This window comes from Cervus canadensis, chromosome 21, assembly GCF_019320065.1.
Source record: "Cervus canadensis isolate Bull #8, Minnesota chromosome 21, ASM1932006v1, whole genome shotgun sequence".
In the NCBI taxonomy this organism is placed as follows: Eukaryota; Metazoa; Chordata; class Mammalia; order Artiodactyla; family Cervidae; genus Cervus; species Cervus canadensis.
In genome coordinates, this window is record NC_057406.1 from 3,783,607 (window position 1) to 3,803,424 (window position 19,818).

Genomic DNA, 19,818 nt, shown 5'->3' on the forward strand with positions numbered 1-19,818 from the left:
AATAAATCTCCATCTAAAAATAGCTTTAGCTGCAGCCCACGATTTTTGTGTGTGTGTGTGGCAGCGCCATGTGACATCGTGGGATCTTAGTTCCCTGACCAGGGCTCAAACCCATGCCCCCTGCCTTAGAAGTACAGCATCTTAGCCACTGGACTGGCCAGGGAAGGTCCTGCAGCCTGCAAGCTTTGACATGTAGCATTTTCATTAACATCCAGTTAAAAATATCTCCTAATCTCTATTTCTTCATTTGACCCTTAGGTATTTGAAAAACACATTACTTAATTTACAAAATCGAAGGAATTTTCCACTTATCTTTCTGGTATTGATATGTAGCTTAATTGTACTAGGGTCAGAACATACTGTGTGTATGATTTCAATCCTTAGAAATTCATTCAGACCTGTCTTAGGGCACAGCAAAAGGACCAATTTTTGTAAGTGATTCCATGTATACTTTAAAAGAACATGTACTCTGCAGTTGTTGGGCGTATTGTTCTATAAATCAAAAACAGGAAAACTGTGTAAGTATAGTCATCAAATGTTTACTCTCCTTTACTATTTTTACCATTCACTGAGAGGAGAGACCATTGCACGCTGACCACAGGATGGCCCCATCCATCGTGCAGATCAGGGCAAGAACATCCACAAGTAGTCTCGAGACAGCTGGCTGGGAGCAAGGGACAGCTGAGGCTCAGCGGGGGAAAGAGTGAGGGAGGGAGGGAAGAGGGGGAAGAAAACGACCCGACTGCCCTGGAAATGCTGTCCCTCCCCTGGGCTGCTCACAACTAACTACCCAAGTTTACTCAGGGAGAGAGAAGCATCGTCCAAGATGCACAAGAGGTGAATTCTCTCCCGCTGCTCCTCCTTGCTCACCTGAAGTCAGAACTAAACTACATCCTCACCTTGTTCTCTTCACGGCACGGACTAGAGTGTGTGATGCTCTTGTTGCTATCTGTTCCTTCTCGTCAGAATGTCAGCTTCAGGGGACCATGGACTGTGTCCTGTTTAGTGCTGTATCCGAGGACCTGCCTGGTATGCTGCTCAAGAAGGAAACGGGCTCAGAGTGGTCAAGCAACCTGAGCAAAGCCACAGAGCTGGCAGGAGGTGGAGCTGAGATGTGAGTTTGGGTTTTTCTAATCGTGCTCTCCCCATATAGCTTCCCTGGTGGCTTAGAAGGTAAAGCCTCTGCCTGCAATGCAGGAGACCCGGCTTCGATTCCTGGGTTGGGAAGATCCCCTGGAGAAGGAAATGGCAACCCATTCCAGTACTCTTGCTTGGAAAACCCCATGGACAGAGGTGCCTCGTAGGCTACAGTCCATGGGGTCACAAAAAGTCAGACCCGAATGAGCGAGACATGCTGGGGCTCTGTATCGACAGCCACAATTTAGGCATCTCTGCTGCATTTATTTTCTCTGCTTCTGGGGAAAGAAGCCGTATTTTTCCCCTCATTCACCCCCTGCTAATTAACCACAGCAATTATTCATTAAGCATCTACTGCTGTGTGACCCCAGGCATTAACCTCTGCAACTCAACTTCCTCATCCATGTAACGGGGTTAATACTGGAACAGATGCCTAACTGTGGTGAGGATTAGCGGTTAGTATTTTTTAAGTGCTTAGAACATTGCCTGGTACATGGAAAGCACCTTACAAGAATCCACAAAAGAAACAAAATACATTTAGTGAGCACCTACTGTATACCCAGCACTCTGGTGGGCTGAGAGGAGGAGCAGAAGACAAGACAGTTTCCACACATGCCCCTCAGACACGCTCACAATGACAGTGTCGGAAGCTTAAAAATGGCAACGGTAGCATAAGTGAGTGTTTACCACGCATAAGCCACTGTCCTAAGTGCTTCCACACACATTCACGCTCATCCTCACACACTCGGAGAGGCTGTACGTGTTACAAGCCCCATTTTCCTGATGAGAGTATCTGCCCGTAGTCTCGCAGGTGAAAGAGGGGGCCTGGCCTCCAGCACCCATTCCGAGTTTATGCTCTTGACCGCCACACTGCACACAGTGGTGGTAAAAACTGTTATCCAGGCTGTAAAACACCATGTGAGGGCCTGCTTAACTGAAGGAGAAGCGTAAGGCAACTTTACATGCAAATGAGCAAGGTATACTATGTTGCTTAAACAAAACAAAACATTTTACTTAATTTCCTAATTTAAGGTTTCAATTTAAGCAGAAATAAACAACTATCAAAGCCTTCAGAAAGTCATTTCTTCGACATAATTGTTTTTGGTTGTGATGAGGGAAGACATGAACAAATTGTAAGCACTGCATCTACAGAAAAAGCTTACCTTTAAAATTTATATATATTATAGATGGTAAATCGTGTTTATATTGTAAAATGCCACCTAAATAGGAAAAATCCAAAAAAATATATTAAAATACGTAGGGAAGAAGAAAATAGATATTCCATCATATAAATACAAGGGGAGGAAAAAATCTAAATTTCTTTTTTAAAAGGTTTTTAACTGATTTTCCTTATTCAGGCCACTATAGCTGAAATTATCAGAACCTTGGACAGCACTGAAAGGACCTTTTCTCTTAAATGTTAAGGTACTTCCCTCCCTTCCCTTCCCTGCATTTAAAAATTCTGTCTTATCTTACTGCCTCTCAAACACAAACTGATTCCTTTCTGTGCAGAACTTACTGACAGCATTTTATATAAATATGTATTTAGATCTTCTTCTTGAAACAAAGCATTTTTGTCCCCAAACCTTGGTTTACCCATGCATATTTCTCATTATTCATATAAATAATACAGATCAAAAGAGCACAAAAAATTTAAGATTTAGATGCCAGCTGTCACTGTGACAGCTGCAGATCAATGCCTTCAGAAGCTAATGGACACAAGATGTACACATGTAAAAATCTCAATTTCTGATTTGAGATTTACTAATAGCCCACATGACCTCGATTATTCCTCAAACGGGCTTCCTTCGGCAGCTTCCAAAGCATTCTGGTCAGTTTCAGAAGTTACCGAACAAAAATGCATCTGGTATCAGCTTCCAAAGGAGTCAAACCTATGAGGTGCATTAATAGAATGGACATAAAAACAAATTCTAATAGTTTATGACTAAAATTGTGAAAACAAGTACTTCTGAAAAACTAATATCCGTTGTTAAGGTATTAAAAGACATCACGCTGTAAATGCTCGGATTCGATGCTGAGCAGAAAGGCCTTCCTCTGCTATCTCTGAGAACAGACCAGGCTACAAAACTGAACTGCTTTGTCAGTCTGCTCTTGAAAGCAATAATACAGTCACAAAACTTGCTGTGACCACTCTCTCTCTTTACAAATTCTGTAAGGCTGGGCTGCCTTTTTTTTTTTTCCTCTCCTTCTAAATGACTGATTGAGGTGGTGCTTTAATCCTCTGTAGCGTGTAAAACAAGGTTCTCAGAAGCTCCAAGTCCCTGGCAGAGGACAGGGAGGCTGTTGTGTTCAGGAATTAGTGTGTCGGGAGGCATCAAACGCGGCCACAATGCAGCCATCAGCATGTTTTCACTATGCAAGCCCTGCATTTCCTATTTAGAAAACACACAGTCCGCATCCCATTCTGTATTCTCACAAGGCTCCCTGTGATGTATGTGTGTTTGTTATTGCATGGCTTATACCGACATGTTTGTGTGATGCCACTGGTGTGCACACATCCATTCAGACAGGAAAAAAAAGAAGTGTCTATTGCAGACTTGTTAGAAGGAAAAGGGACCCCCACTGCTTTCCCCTTTGGCCAGACTTCTAGTTAGAGACAAGGGGTTTAACTCCTTGTGTCCCGAAGAGAAGGGCTTCTTCGTGCATTCTGGATTTTGCAAAGGATTCTTTACCAACGGAATGTCACAAAAGGACAGAAGTAAATGTTATTCATAGACGACTACAGTTGTAGAAGCTGGCATTTCCTCAGTTATATAGTAGACATTAGACCGCACGTGGGAAAACTTTTACTTCATTCTTAACATGCTTTAGCTGGTTTTTTTTTTCCCCCTACAAAGCAATTTAAGCACAGCTACAAAAACTTAGGAGCACTTTACTTTGGAACAATCAGTATTTCTGGAAAACTTCTGGTTGGGTCTTTGCCATTTTCATTTCAGAAGGTTCAACAGGAACCATGCAAGGTTTCACATGATGGTTCAGCTCAGTAACACGGCTGTTCCAGAAGACAACACATGTTAAGCATCTGCAACGTGACCCGCCCCGAGCACTTGCTGATTACATTAGTGAGCTGGGTGGTTACAAAGGCTGCAGTGCTCGTTTGATCCAGTGCTACCTCTGAGTGTGTGCACACTGACACACACGGGTCAAGATGCCCCTGCTCCCCCAAGCTACTTGTGCAGTTCCGTTGCCCCGGCCAAAACTGAGCGGCGCCTTCCCAAGACCCGGGCTTTTTAAACTGAGGAAGCCCCGGATGCACCCCTAATGCCGAGGTTCTGCACACACACACACACAACCGTGAGATCTTCCTTCCTGCTTACAGCCAGGGCGGTGGTTGACGCAGGCACTGGCTGGTAAGCCTCAGGGGCCTGGGGACGCCTAGGTCTAGGGTGATCTGGAATGGGAAGAGTTAATGGCCCACATGTCCCCTCACTCGCTCGCTCCCGCCACATTCCAGAGGGACAGGGCTCAGTGACAACGCCGCCCAGGACCTGAAGTGAAGAGCGAGAGCCCTCTATTCTTCGCCATCTCTCGAATTAATTAACTGGAAATGAGTCTTGTCAATGTTTTGGAAAGGCAGAAGGGGTGAAAAGCGATTGCTAGAATTAATCACAGTGAGAAACTACTTCAGCCGCCTGCCAGAGCCCAGAAAACCCCACAAGAGGAGACAAAGGGAAGGAGTGGACCTGAGCAAACTTCCAAGTCTTTGCCAAAGAAGGGACATGCGCTCAGCAAGAGGAATTTATTTTCTGCGGCCACAGTAAGTACAATCTATCACTTAAACGCACATTGTATTCCACGGGGACAGAAGCAAACCAGACAGCTACATTTTAAAGCAGAGAATCAACAGGACACTCAAGCACTTTCACTTTTAAGCTTATACGCATTTAACTCTATTATCTAGAAGATTCACAGATTCTTGAACGTGTATGTAATAAAATCTTCAAACACTTGCGATTTCACATACTGCGAAAGATCCAGGAAACAGATTCCAAACATTCAGATTTTTTTGGATGGAGAGTTCATTCACTAAGAGGGAAAAAAATAAAAGGAAACAAAATTGCAGATGTAACAGAGCTATTTACAAGAACCATCAAAGGAAAAAAAATACAAGAGCATTTTGGTCAATGACAGAAATAACGGAAAGAAACCTGAAACAACCCATTCAATATCATACAAGGAGTTTTCTGTTCTTTTCATTGCAGTCAACATTAGCTATCTTTTAAAGAAGGTCTAATTACTGCCAGAAACTTTTAGAACACATGAAAATTTTGATATGCCTTTTCTTTTTCTCCCCTAAAACAAGTTTGAAATTTCAACTCTCTTAAGAAAATGGCATGAACAAAAGCATGAACAAAAAGTTATTTGCAATTAAATGTAGGGCTTTCTTTGCCATCTCAGGAGGCAAACTATATCTACCCATGTTCTTATGAAGGAATTATGTCACTTCGAAGGTTATGGGGAAGTGGGGACCACTTCCCACTGACTGAAGGGGAACTAGTCCTCCTCCTGGCATACTTACCAGCTGAGGTGTGTCATTAGTCGACTTCAGAATCAGCTTGTCACCCCTCTTTTCAACTTCAAACCCCATTTTCTTAAGCAGGGATGCATCTGCCAGACCCTGCTCCTCCATCTTCGCAATCAGGTCTTGGTTTTGGCTGTTGTCTTCCGTGAGGTTCCGGATGGCGTACACCACCCACTGGGTTAGAACTGGGAGCAAAGTGAAGGAATCAACATGCTTTAACCCGAGCATCACTAGAGAAGGAGGAGACGGCAGATAACCCTAAAGACCCAGAACCAACGAACACTTTCTCCTGGAGGATGTGCTATGAATATGCATGCAGAGCGGGAAATAATTCAAAAGGCATAAGACACACACATACACACGTGTGTCCAACACTGTGTGTGTGTTGCCAGCAACTGCCACGGAGAGGTACTGGACTGAAAGAACAAAGGAGGCGGCAAAGGCTTAGAGCAGCCACACGGGGAGTGTGTGAACACAAGCGTGTATGCGGGAGTGCGCACGCACACACAGACACACTCGTGTGTGAGTGCTGGACAGCTTTGTCACTGAGTCACCAGGGAAGGAATAGGAGTCACAAAGATGCTAGGGTAGAATCAGGCAAGAAGATCGTCCTGTTTAAAGCAAGCCCAGTTATAGGTAAAAACTGTCTCCTGGGAGTCACCATGGAATTTCCCTCATTCTGTATTTTAAAGACGAAGAAGACCTTTGAAGGCTTTACTGTTTAGTCTGAATGCGGTGCCTCACTGTGCCCTGCCCCTGATTTAGGTGTTGCGTACGGTGTCCGTCATGGCACACACAGACAACTTCCGAGGAACATAGAATCACAGCGCTCTTTTCTGAGGTCTATGCTCACTGAGAGCTATGGAAACCTCAGGAGGGCACTAGGCGGCCACTGTAACGCCCTTCCATGAAACTGCTCTAGTCTTGGGCACAGGGACACAGAGACACGAGGAACAGTGGGCCTGGCACCCTCTGTTGGTTCAGAAGGAACAAAGTGCCAAGCGTGGAATAAACACTTTTTCCAAGAAACAGAGGCCTCCCTGCCCCGTGATCAGATGGACGGTAGCAGGAAAAATGAGTCCCTCCTTGTTACCAGTGTTTCCCAGGCAGGCCTATCTGATGCCACATCGAGGCATCTGCTCCCCTAAAGGCGATCAGGTGGGTCCCCGAACTCAGGAGTCCGCGCTCCGGATCCCATCCCAAAACCGGCTCAGCAGTGAGGCTTCTCTCTTCAGCACGAGAGTGACACAGAAAGGCCTCCATGCGCACAAAGCGCGGGAACCCAACTGCCCCTAGTTCACTGACCTGGAAGGAAACCAGCAGAACATGAGCCCGTCCAGTCGAGTCAGGCGGCCAGGACACAGGAAGCCGGCGGCTCTGGGCTCAGGAAGTGCCTGCTGGTTGCTCCCTCTCGGTTCCTCCAACGCGGCCCACAGTCGTGAGTGCACATGGACCCCACACGGGATGGGCTCCGTCAGAACGGCTGCAGGTCAGCAGGAGGCCATGACCCACTGGTCTCTGGAGGCGGACCACCAAGACCACTGGTGGGTACAAATGACCAACCTTTTCCAAAGGGCAGAGAACGGTAGCTGATGCAATCCTATAGATAACTGCCTGTTTGGTGGGAAAATGCTCTCATCTCGCCAGGACCTGTCACCCTCTGACGACAAAGCCCAGGGCCTTTAGAAGGCTGTACGTCTTATCTGGAGATGAATCCACACTCTCAAATGCATACAAGCTGAACTTCTCCTTCTTCTCCACAATTACCAAACCCCCACTTTGTGACAGGAGAGAGAGAAAAGGATGATCCTCAGCAACAAAGACCTTCAACACATTATTGACTTTCTCAGCAGGGATCACTCATTACAATTCACTTCTCATGCAGGACGACATCATCATCATGCAAACCCATTTCCTCCCTTGTTGCAGAAAGAGATGAGGCAGGGATCAAGAGAACTGAGTGGAGGAGCGAACATCTGAGGGTGAATCTGGGCAAGACCGTGTGTAAACCTGGAGCGTTCCAGTTCCTGTGTGTGACAACTCTCCAATGCTAAATGACAGGCACAAAACACTTCTTTCTGAAGCTTCCTGGTTATTCACTTTAATTGAAAGAAAGAGAGGGGAAATTCCCATAAATGCATTGACAGCGCCTCACAACTGGAAGGCTGGCTAGCTCTGCAATCGAGGCATCAGATGCCAGGCTTGTCACCACCAGCTGCCAGTGCTGAGTGTCTCTGGAGGAAAGAGCCGTCTTCCAGAGCTTTGGACTGTCAGATATCTCAGTTCCAGGGCAAATGACACCCCGGGCTCCGGCAACATCACCTCGTCAGGCGCCCCGTCTTTGCACATGCGAGCCCTGACCTGGGACCCGCTCCCTCTCACCTGGCCCTCCCCACCCAGGGCACGCAGTTGACACCCCGCTCCCGGAAACCCACCCGCTCTGTCCCGGCCAGCCCCAACACCAGTTTGAGCTGGGCGCGCCTACTGCATGTTTCCAAAACATTCTCTCCCTTTTTCTTTTTCCTTTACCAGTTCTCATCACATTGCACCTGCTGATCTGCTTGTGTGTCTGGGAGCTTCTGGAGGGAAGGAGCCATACTGAGTCCCTTTTCTCATCCCCAGCATGCAGCCAGACCTGACACACAGTGGATGATGATGTGTGTGGTGACATCTTGGGAGCTATACTTATTTGTCGGTATTTCCGTATGCCCCAACGCCCTGTGAGCTCTTCACAAGCCAGGATGATGGCTTATTTACCTTCTGTCCTCTGCTCCAAGCATGGCGCTGGAAACATGTGCTTGATGTCGGAACGAGCAGAAACCACCTCCCACCCACCGTGTGTGTAAGTGTACGTGTGTGGAGGGGGTGTGGTGGCAGTGCAGTGACCACACGGGCTGTGCTTTTCCTTTCTGCTCTTGGTGTGGTTTCCTGACTCAGGGCTTCGCAGGGTGGAAGATTAGATGAAAGTAAACCAATATAAATGCAATGAGAGCAAGGAAGCTGGACTGTATAAATAAAAGGTCCAGGATGACAAAACACAGGAGAATTCCGGTGTGGATGGATAGAAGGGAGGGTTTCAGTCACGTCCACCTAGGGAGTAACCCTGCATTCTGTGGATGTCCTGTAATGGTGTTTCAACATCCTACCCCACTGTTCACCAGCTCATTCCTGTAGAAAGCTCACACGGTCACTACTCTGAGCGGAGGAAACAGCAAGATGAATGACGGCTGTCCTGATGACCACCCCTATGCGCGCCTGGGCGAGGGCGGGGCTCCCAGGCGGGGCTCTGGTGACAAATGTGACCATCACTCCCGGGAAGCAGGCTCCTGGCACAGCTTGACGGGGGCAGCCCTGGAGCCCAAGGCAGAAGAGGCAGTTCAGTCTTCTTCTGAAACTGGAGTTCAAAGAGCAGAGAGATGGGTTAAGTGGAGAGCATGGGAGGGGTCTGGGCGGTAAGGCCACACAGCCACGGCGGGGTCAACTTCCCAGAGCGCTGAAAATCGAAAAATACTCAAAACAACAGCGAGACCCCAACAAGTCTCACTCAGATGTACATTTCATATTCTTTATGTCATAAGTGAAACCAACCTTACTTCCTCTTTAAGGCAGACTTCACCAAGTCCTGCCAGACACTCTGCGTGATTAGACGGACACTCAGCGTGATTAGACCTGAACGGTGTGTGCTCCATCTCGACCTAAGTGAGTACCGCGTATGGGGTTTGTACTGTCCGCCTATAAATCAAATAGCACACCAATATCCTCCGACGTGTGTCTATTTCCAGTGAGAACATCCTGGCACTATTGTCCAGGGTCTCTGAGTTCCTAATTTTAAGTTGTTCCCTCACAACATCTGCATTAAAGAGAAGCAGGGAATCCCAGCCCCGGGCCCGGCTCATGAATATGCACAACTCCCCTCGTTAGCAGCCGGAAGGGCCAGGGCCCGGCGCCCCCGCAGACCCAGACAGCCTAGAGGGTCACAGGGAGATGAAAGCGGCCTGGTTAATATTCACATTGCCCTCTTGTTCCCCCTCTACCGAGACAGAAAGCAAGCAAGAGGGGGGTAGAAAATTAAACATCTTCCAGAGTCTCTAATCCTACCAACACTTCAAGCGCTTCATTGTCTGCTCGGCTTTAAAAAGAGAGCTTCTAACGTTTCCATAGCTACTCCAAACAGAAGGCGTGAGCCTGTTTGTAACAAAACTGCCTTCAAAGAACCCTGCGATCAGCACCGGAGTGAGGACTCACAGTCCGGCCCCTCATCAGAGCACATGGTACCCTGAAAGAGCTAGTGATGAGAGCGCGGACTGAGCACCTGGGAGCCTCGGGGCCTGGAGAGGTGGAGTGAGACGTGGTCCCCGGACCGACCACCTGAGTGGCAGCAGCCATGAGTGCATCATCTCTGCATCGTCGGCTCCACGCTGAGCCCTGTAACCTCGCACCAGGCAGGTGAGGAGACCAGGCAGGGGAGTGCGGGCTGGGAGGCGACTGGAGACAGACAGAGACCCCACGGCCATGACACTGCTAACCTAGGCTAGGACTGACGTGCCAAACTCACTCTGAAAAAGTCAAGCCAGGTGAGTTAGAACACTGATCCTGAGACTGTTGATGAGAACCACTTTCATTGGACTTTCAGTTATTGGAATCAGTGCTACTTGCAGTCCTTCAAGTGACGGGGACGGGGGCCCCGCGATGACAGGGACTCTGCTCTGGTCACTGTGTTTGGTGTCTAGAAGCTGCTGAAAACAGGGGCTGGGGGAATTATGGCCTGTGTTTTCGCATGGATGCAAGCTAACAAGTTTTCATATTTTTTAAATTAACTAACTTACTTTGGCCACGCCATGCAGCTTGTGCAATCTCAGTTCCCCGACCAGGGACTGAACCTGGGCCCTCCTAACTACCGAACCTCCCACGAAGCCCCTAGTTTTCATGTTTTTAAATGGTTGGGGGAAAGAATAAAAAGAGAAATACCAATTTGCGACACACAAAAATTACTTGAAATCCAAATTTCAGTATCCATAATAAATAAAGTTCTATTGGCACACAGTCACACCCATGCACGTACGATTCTTCTATGGCCACTGTTGTGCTCAGCAGCTGAGCTGGACTGCTATGGTGGGAGAGAGAGTGCTTAGCAAAGCCAAAAATACTGATTAAAAGGAGCCCTTTACAGAAGAGGTCTGCCAAACTGCCCTGGAACACGGAAGGAACCGATAAATACTCACTGAATGAATGAATGAACTTTTCCAAGTACTGGCACTTAAAACTTAAACTATTTGCTGTTGTTCAGTCACTCAGTCGTGTCGGACTCTTTGCGACCCCACAGACTGCAGCACGCCAGGCTTCCCTGTCCTTCACCATCTCCTGGAGCCTGCTCAAACTCATGCCCATTGAGTCGGTGATGCCATCCAACCATCTCATCCATCTCGCCTCCTTCTCCTCCTGCCTTCAATCCTTCCCAGAATCAGAATCTTTTCCAATGAGTCGGCTCTTCACATCAGGTGGCCAGAGTACTGGAGCTTCAGCTATTTAGACTAAAACAATTTAAATGCTGGAAGATTTTACTGACTTCTCAGTATATATGTGTGTATGTACATAAACTATGTAGTATCTATTTATGGTCTTTTATATATTAACATGTCTGTAGATGTATAATGTGTATATATTTAATATTATATGTATAATATGCACATAACAGATACGTATGCTACAGATAGTATCTATATTTCCTTTCGGTTGCAGAATATTTTAAAAAATTATTTTTAGACAACAAACCCATGTACAGCCAGGGGTTTACACACCTAACAAACTTCCCAAGCACACCACTAAGCAGGGCAGAGAACGCATGTCAGCACCTCGGATAAAGCTGGCCTGAGGACAGGACACCCGGGCCACCTCGTGAGGCTTCAAAACCACATCGTTACCTGCCCTGAGACTTCCCTCAACACGAGGATGCTTTGGAGTTAACGTCCACATCTAAGCTAGTAGCTTTTAAGACTGATGAAAACTGCAGAATTTCTCAGAGTGCAAAGCAGTAGTTCTGTTTCAAGACTTTTCTGAAATGCTTCATGTTGCTGAAAACCAAAACACCTCAAAATACGGCAGTTCCCGCCAGCCAGAGGGGACGAGGGTGGGAACAGGACACTGAGGGCGACTCCTCTTCCTGCCGAGTGACAACGGTCCTGCGTTTCCCCGGCCACGCAAGTCAGAGAGACAGTGAGCGCCCGGGGGGCCGTGTCCCTGGTGGGCTCACTTCTCTGACCCCGACCCCGTCTGCAGGAGACCCCTAACCAACCTCTGCTCTGCTCTTCAAGTATTTACTCTCTGAGGAAAAAAAAAAACAAGGCATTTTCTAAACTGCTGCCAGGGAAGCCCAGGCCACACCAAGGCTGCTGCTGCTGGAGTAGGAACCTGTGCAAACACACCACAGCGGGCACCCAAGTGGGGCTGGGGTGGGTACGGGCTCCCTCGGATGGTGGGCAGTCTGCCCGTGACACAGAGGACCCAGGAGAGGAGGGTCCTCGTGGAGGAGACAAGGCTGAAAAACACCGCTACTGTCTGCCAACAAGGAGCCACACCCCCACCTGCAGGCTTGAGCTCTGCCTCCAAACGTCGGGACACTCTGCTGCATGGTGACCTGCATCCAAGCTCTGCCTTCATCTCCAACCATCACTTTGCTCAGTTAAACTGTAGGCTCTCCTCACTCAGAAAGTCAGAGTCCTCACTGGGCAGACGGCGCACTGGCCCCTCACAGGGCGCTGGAAACCAGCGTGTGTTCAGCCCCTCCCCCCGCCCCCCCCGCCCCCCCCCACCCCGTGCTGGTCGCTCTTCCTTCTGCGAATTGCAGGTGTGTCCAGGGTCTGATTGCGTTTCCGCATTTTAACCCGAGGGCACATCTCTGCGGCCTAGGTGTGTCAGCACCGCGCCCACGCAGACCACCCAAGGTCTGGAGTCCATCCTGGCAGTGAGTGCACGTCAGTGTCTGTGTGTTCTCTCAACTGGCAACTCACAGCTGAACACAGTGGACAAGCCCTGCGAGAAGAGGGGAGTGACAAGTGAATGAGCCTGTCACTCAGTCGTGTCCCACTCTCCGTGACCCCATGGGCTGTGGGATTTCCCAGGCAAGAATATGGAATGGCACAGGTTGCCATATCCTTTGCCGGGGGATCTCCCTGACTCAGGATCAAACACTGGTCTCCTGCATTGCAGGCGGATTCTTTACCAGTTAAGCCACCAGGGAAGCCCCAAGAGAAGAGCGCGGGGGGCGGGGGGCAAATTATCGCCAGATTTGCAAACTGAAGGTCACAATCACAGTAAAGTAACACACTCGTGTTTCGCAGGTGCTGCCAGAAGGCGCAGAGCCTCAGTCTTCACTGCGGCAGAGCGTCGTCTCAGAAACACCTCTGCTCTGAGCGCTGCGGCTCCTTTTCAGCCTCCAGCTGCCCAGGGAACTAGAACATCAAAGGAAGTGGCACAGAGGCCGAGGGGAACACTGCTGAATTCTCACAGAAACATCCCAGCACACAAGCGTCCACCGGAGAAACACACCCCGCCTGCGTCTGAATGATTCTGAAACAAAGGCTGCATTCACCGTTCTCGGTACGCACAGCTGACTTCCCATCCACGACCGCCTGCAGGGGGGGACGCTCACAGCTCGAAGGGTCCTCTCCGCTTGGAAACCAAAGCCGTCCTGCTGTCTCCCCAGGCTCCTTGCGTCACACGAGGCGAGGCACGGCGAACCGCTGTCCTCAGCCTGGCCCCAGCCGCAATGAGCCTTTGGGCCCTCAGGGCCCAGATGGGTCAGGCGCCGGCCTCCGAGGCTCACCACCATTGCCCCGCCTCGTGGCCTGTCAGTGTGGGGCCAAGTCATGGAAGATGACCCCCCCTCGGTCCGTGGCCACCCCGCGCTCCCCACTCCAAAGCCCTGTGGTGAGCGGGGGCTGGCAGGCAGGTGCCTCATGTCCACGGGCTCTGTGGGAAAGGGTCCCCCAGGCCTGAAGCTAATCCTGTCCATGACACACTCTGGGACCATCTCACCACTTCAGAGCGCCGCATGGAGAGCCCGTCGGTCTGGCATCAGCCCCACAACAGGTCTCAGACTGGGATGGAGCAAGGCCGCGTCTAACCAAACCACACCAGAGGGCCAGGCGGCCAGGCGGCTCCGTGTGTGCTCGGGGGCGCTCAGGCCCGTCTGAGACTGACCAGCCTGGATGGGGCGGGGCAGGGACGGCCACCCCAGGGCCCGCAGCCCTCGGTCCCTCCGCTGCCACCGCTCACCCTGACCCTTCTGTGGGACGTGGGCTCGCGCGTGCGCACGCTCACCCAGGGGGAGGAGGAGGTAAATGTTGCGGGCGCCTGGCCTTCGCCCACTAAGAGGGGCAGACCCCAGTTCTCCTGCCAGAGCTGAGCAGTACGTGCGATGCTGCCAACGGCACACAGGCAGGCCCCCCACCACACCACCTCAGCCTTCGGGCTCCAGGGGGACCTCGTCCAGGAGAGGCCTTCTGGATGCAGTCAACTGCTCAAGGGAAGCCAGGACCCAGGCTCTGCTCACGTCAGGGGATCCGCTGGCGGCTATGATGTAACCGGAGGTCACTGGGCTCTTACAGAGAGAAACTTGTGAGGAGCAGCCAAGGAGGTAGGGACCCTCAAGGGCCCGCCGCTAGCGGAGAGGGTAAGTCCACAGCACTCTGCTCTCTGGAAGAAAGAACTTGCTGGCCTGAACAAATTTCTAGCTTCCATCAATGTAGGCAAAGCTTTGCAGGGGAATTAAGTGTCTCTCACATAAGCCACTGCTATTTATGTGCATGAAGTCATAACAGTAATAATAAGCGTAACAGAACCAGCGGTGTGATGACCCGCAGGGCCACTCCAGGCACTGACAAAGCCTCCAGCTTCGCCAGCACAGCACTCACGGGAGGGGATACCAGACCTTCTACTGATGAGGAAACAGACCCAGGAGGCGGAGGACCCTGGGGGTCAGGCCTGGTCTGGACACGGGCTCCAGCCCCCGTCCCTCTGCCCTAAGCCCTCCTCAGGGACCAGCCCATAATGGGGGACCAGCCCATGAGGGGAGACCTGGCGGAGGCCCGGAGCAGTCCCCTCCGGCCAGGCTGACTGCAAGCTTCTGAGCTCTGCCTATACATCAGGGGAAGGAGTGGCAGGTTTTATAAGACTTGAAACAGAGTCCCTTTTTCTCAAAAGATAAAATAAGCCCTCAGATACTGGTCAGAGTGATTACCTCTGCAAAACATCTTTATAAGTAACAGTGAACAGTTTAAAATGAAATTAAAGTTTAGAGTAGAAAGGTGCATGTGTGCTCAGTCACTTCGTCGTATCTGACTCTTTGGGACCCCGTGGACTGTAGCCCACCAGGCTCCTCTGTCCATGGGGATTCTCCAGGCAAGAATACTGGAGTGCGTTGCCAGGCCCTCCTCTAGGGGATCTTCCCGACCCAGGAATCAAATCTGTGTCTCCTGCATCGTAGGCAGATTCTTTACCAATGAGCCACCTGGGAAGCCCAGAAAAACTAAGTAACTGCATCTAAATTATGGAAGCTTATTGTTTGCCTGGTACTAACAACATCTTTATATGAATAAAGCATAGCCAGGGGTCAAAAACAGTTCTCAAATGCAAAGGCTTACATGAAGAACACAAGCAGTGTGGGGGCTTCTGGAGGGTTCTGGGCTAGATGAGAGCCAGCCGGCTCTCAGTGCACTGCACGTGCGGGCTGCCAAGCACCCACACCACCGGTCCTTAGTCCAAACATTTGGACACGATGAACCCCACGGTCACCCAGCCCATGCTGGTGGCCTCTCCTCCCGCCACCCACAGCAGCAACCAGTCAGCAGGCAAGAGCGGCAGGCCCACAGGTCTGGACGGGCACAGACCTGTGGAAGTCTCATGCTGTCTGCATGCACTGCGATCACAAGCAGGCGGGCTGAGGGCTGGGCGCACAGATGATTCTCACTAGAGGAGGAGCACTGCGGTGTCCACTTCACAGTCAAGACAACCTCAGCAGGAACTGAGAGTGTGCAAATGACTCCAGCACTAACTGGAAATAAGCACCTGTGACACCTGAGCCAAGCTGGCTGCAGGGGGGATACTAACGTCTCAAGCTCTTCCTTGATACAGGTCTTTTTAAAACTTCTAAAGTACTGGCTGTCCCACTTTGGGGGGAACCTCACTCAATTTCAGAAATCTAATACTTCAACATGTTTTCGCTGTCCTCTGTGAACAACATGCTTCTTGACACTTCCACTGGAATGAGCGCAAGCGATTTAGATACAAACGCAGGCTTCCACTGTTAACACATACCCAGCCTCTCAGGATCTAACCGTCATCTGGGTGCTCGTCTGACAAACAGGAAGGCTCGGTGCCGGGGATCCAGTAACTAACGGGACACGCAGGTCCCCACCCCTCTGGCATTCTAGACAGGAGGCGGGCATCAGCCTCAGACAGACCTTCAGGCTGACACGGTCAAGGCTGACCACAGAAGGACAAGGACCACCGATGAGGGAGGTGGGAGACGGCTTCTCTGAGGGGGGGACTGAGCTAAGAATTCAGGATAAAGAGAAGCTGGTCACCTGGTGCGCTGGGGAGACAGCAGCAGCGCCGGCCGTGTGGGACCCAAGACGGGAGACACGAGCTGGGCAAGGCTGGGGCTGGAGGCAGGATGCTGGTAGAGAGCAGGGGTCGAGGCCAGAGGCCAGAGGAGTTTCAGGCTGTAAGAAGGAGTGTGCATTTTATACAATGAGAATCCACTGAAAGAGCTGAAGCAGAAAAATCAGGCAGCTCTCTTTGGGAGCCATGGAGGGTGGCTTGGAGGGAAGACGGCGTGGGGAATGGGGACCAACCAGCATCTGTAACAGCAGGAGTGAGTGTGGCCGAGGAAGGACCTAGGCTCAGACTCCAGCACTGCCAGCCTAAGCTCTAGGACCGGGCGAGGTGGCTCCGCAGGCGGCGCAGCAGTGAGGAACCCGCCTGTCAGAGAAAGCAGATGCAGCTTCCCTCCCTGGGTCAGAAGATCCCCTGCAGGAGGACAGGGCAACCCAGTGCAGCATTCGTGCCTGCAGAGTCCCACGGACAGAGGAGCCTGGGGGGCTAGAAAAAGCCAGGTCACTCAGGTCAGTGAAATCCCATCTGCTCAGCTATCAGCAGCGGTTAGTTCTCCAGCTGCCCCTGCCACCACTCCACCCGATGAAGGGTCGGTCGCCTGTTCACGGCCTCTCACAAGTCAGTGTTTCTCAACCAGCATCAGAAGCTACAAGAGGATCTCATTAAACACAACACCATTCCTCAGGTCTTTATTCTCCCTGTGCCAATCTCCAACTAAAGGACGGAGAGTCAGGGCAATCACCACGGAGGGAGGCAACGCACAGGTGGGCACGCGTGTGTTTACCTGTAAACGCAGCTTCAGCTAAGTGTCCACGAGGTGAAGGCCTGACGCCGCAGTCCTCCTGAACTTCCGAGAATATTCAGTAGAGAGAAACAAACACTACTAACTGCTGTAACAGCAACAATGTGAAATGACAGGATAAATGAAATAATAAAAAGGGGCCTCATTTGAACCAGGATTCTGGCAGACTTCTCTCAAATAAATAAGGTTTAGCTCTAACCGGGAGAATGGCCAGTGTAGACGGAAGGAGACCCCGGGAAGACAGCCGGCAAGGGAGCCACGGTGCCGAAGGAGAGTCAGGAAGGGCTGCCTGACACTGGGTGTGGCAGTGTGGGGACCGTCTAGTGAAAATAAAATTTAAACTTTAAATGGTGTCTGTTAAATCAACCACCCAAAGGAGCAGAACTTTAAGGACAAAAACGAATGGCAATAAATGTTCGCATAAAGTTTTGTTTCTGGTTTGGAATGAACTGTACATGGTGGCACTTAAAACATTAATAATAACCACTGAGAAGTCAAATTAAGAAAACAGTGACATCTCCAAGCCAGGTGGGTCAAGTGACTGACAGGAACTCGAGCAGCTTCCACTTTCTCACCAACCCAGGCGGAGTGGGAACAAGGGGCATGTGGTCACTTGCAGGCCACGCGGTTCATGCTAAGCACCTCACCTCGGGAAGGGACAGACTCCCGTTTTCTAAGTGACATGACAGTAAACCTCAAGCAATCTTGCTTCTCGTGCAAGTAAACAGGTCAGAGCAGGACTGATGCACTCTGACCTCTGAGGAGAGGGCATGGCTGAGTGAGGCAGGCTGAGCAAGACCCGTGGGTGGCCAGGCCCAAGGTCAGAGGGCAGACCATGCACTCTGGCCTCTGTGCGCGCAGGAGACGTGTGCCGCTCACAGACTCCACACGCGAGTGTTTCAGTGTGGTGATGACAGTTTTCATTTCAAGCCGCTGTGATCTTCACGATGTAAGAAAACAAGATGTGCACAACCAAAAGTAGACACAATCTGAAGGAGTATAACTGGAAGCATTTACGTCTCATTTTAAAACAGCTGGACCATCTGCCAACACACCTGAACAAGGAAGCAGAGTCCACTTTTGTGAGCGTCTCATTCATGACAGGACATCCCACGCCTCCAACTTCTGGCTTCCAGTGCTGGGGAACCAGCCGCTAAGATACTGTGGAAGCTACATCAAACAGTTGCTAGGAAACTGTAGAAGCTACATCAAATGGGTAGGGCTCCTGCCCTCTCACTCTGAACGCGTCTGGCCTGCATCTGTGGAGCCTGAGGGACGCGGGGTGCAGCATGGCGGCAGAGCACTCCCCATCCTTAGCCCCACGTCCGCTCGCTGCACACAGGGGCCCAGGGAGGCCTCCGTGCACCCGCCAAATCGTGTCCATGCTTGTTTGCTCTGGACGAGGACAAAGACTTGGTTCGCACACCTTCAACCACACTAGGTGAGGGGTAAGAGCATCAGTGAGAGGCTTTAAAAACCTGCATCATGTAACTGGGAAGCCAAGCCCAGCGTTTATCTCTTTAAAGCCAAAAGCAGTAAGAGGTTTTCTAGTTTTAATTAATGTCAGCTCAACAAATGAGCAAAAGATCACTGAACGACCACCAGCTGCGTGATGCTGGGGACAGAACTTAACACTAGGCATCATTCCCCTCCGGAGGATGAAGACCTATTTCAGCAGGAAGACGTCCCGCCATGTGAGCGTCAGGACGGGCAGAGGCAGACGGGGTCAGCAGGCATGCAGTGCGCACAGCACGAGCGCCCCCCTGGTGTGGGACCGCTGATGCCTTTATAGGCAACAGCAAGGCCAGCCAGCGCTGCCAGCCTGGAATGCTTGAGGTGTTTCCTCCAACGCCTCCCTCTGGCGGCAGCTTGGCAGGCCCAGACTGCTGGTGAAGAGAGGACTGAATGGAGCGTGTTCCCAAGTTTCCACTAAAATTCCTGCATTCCCCAAGATGTGGCACTGTGGCCCAGAATTTCCAAAATGCATACGAGAACTGCACAGATTCCAGGGAGTCCTGCAGCAGACGCCTCTTACCACAGGTCTGACACGTGTATGTATTACTTAGAAGACTTCTCTCATATAATAGGTATTTAAGATACTGCAGACAGAAATATGCCCTGGGACACACTGCGGTGACACCCCTGGGGTCTGCGGGGGCCGACGCGGAGTGTGCAGTATGACACAGATCCCGCCCAGGACAGACTTTTCTGGAGGGAAAGGTTACACATCCAGGAGTTTGTGCTACACTCACGGAGGGGCAGAGGAACACAAGTGATGCACAGAGAGACGAGGCGCTCGGGCTCAGCTGGGGGGTGGCGGGAGAACTCCAGAAGAGCACGCGTGCTCAAGTCTAAGAGGAGGAAGAGCTGGGCCGGCGGAGAGGTACCCATTTTCCAGGGTGGCCACCACCTCAGGGCTTCAGCATCCACCTGGATCACTACTGAGGCCAGAGCGGAGCGGGGGAGGGAACCACGTGCTAGACATGTGACAAGACTGGCGCCAACACAGCTGCACACCCCCGTGCCCCGTGTCCCCCGGGGAGTCCACCTGAGAAGCACTGTGAAGGGGGCAGGAAGCGCCGGCACAGAAGTCTGGACGCGTGAACAAGGAACAGGGCACAGACAGCGCGGGGCTGGCCCCACGGCCCCACTGCCCAGGAGCTGGCAGAGCCAGCTGTGCTCGGGGAACCAACTCCATGAGTACCACTCTTCCCATCTGGGA

General features: G+C 50.9%; 1 protein-coding gene across 2 annotated transcripts in view; it reads right to left on the reverse strand.

Moving 5' to 3' along the window:
- Positions 1-4,882: 4,882 nt before the first annotated feature.
- Positions 4,883-19,818, reverse strand: part of ATXN10 (ataxin 10) — a 140,264-nt gene continuing 125,328 nt past the window's right edge. The window contains exons 11-12 of one of the 2 annotated variants that reach the window (XM_043440053.1): positions 5,678-5,865; positions 4,883-5,184 (exon numbers count right to left, since the gene is read on the reverse strand). In XM_043440053.1, coding sequence (XP_043295988.1) covers positions 5,182-5,184; positions 5,678-5,865 — 191 coding nt within the window. In that variant the 3' untranslated portion in view covers positions 4,883-5,181. Of the gene's footprint in view, positions 5,185-5,677; positions 5,866-9,042; positions 9,075-19,818 lie in introns of those variants that run through there. The other variant, XM_043440055.1, reaches the window with a different exon arrangement.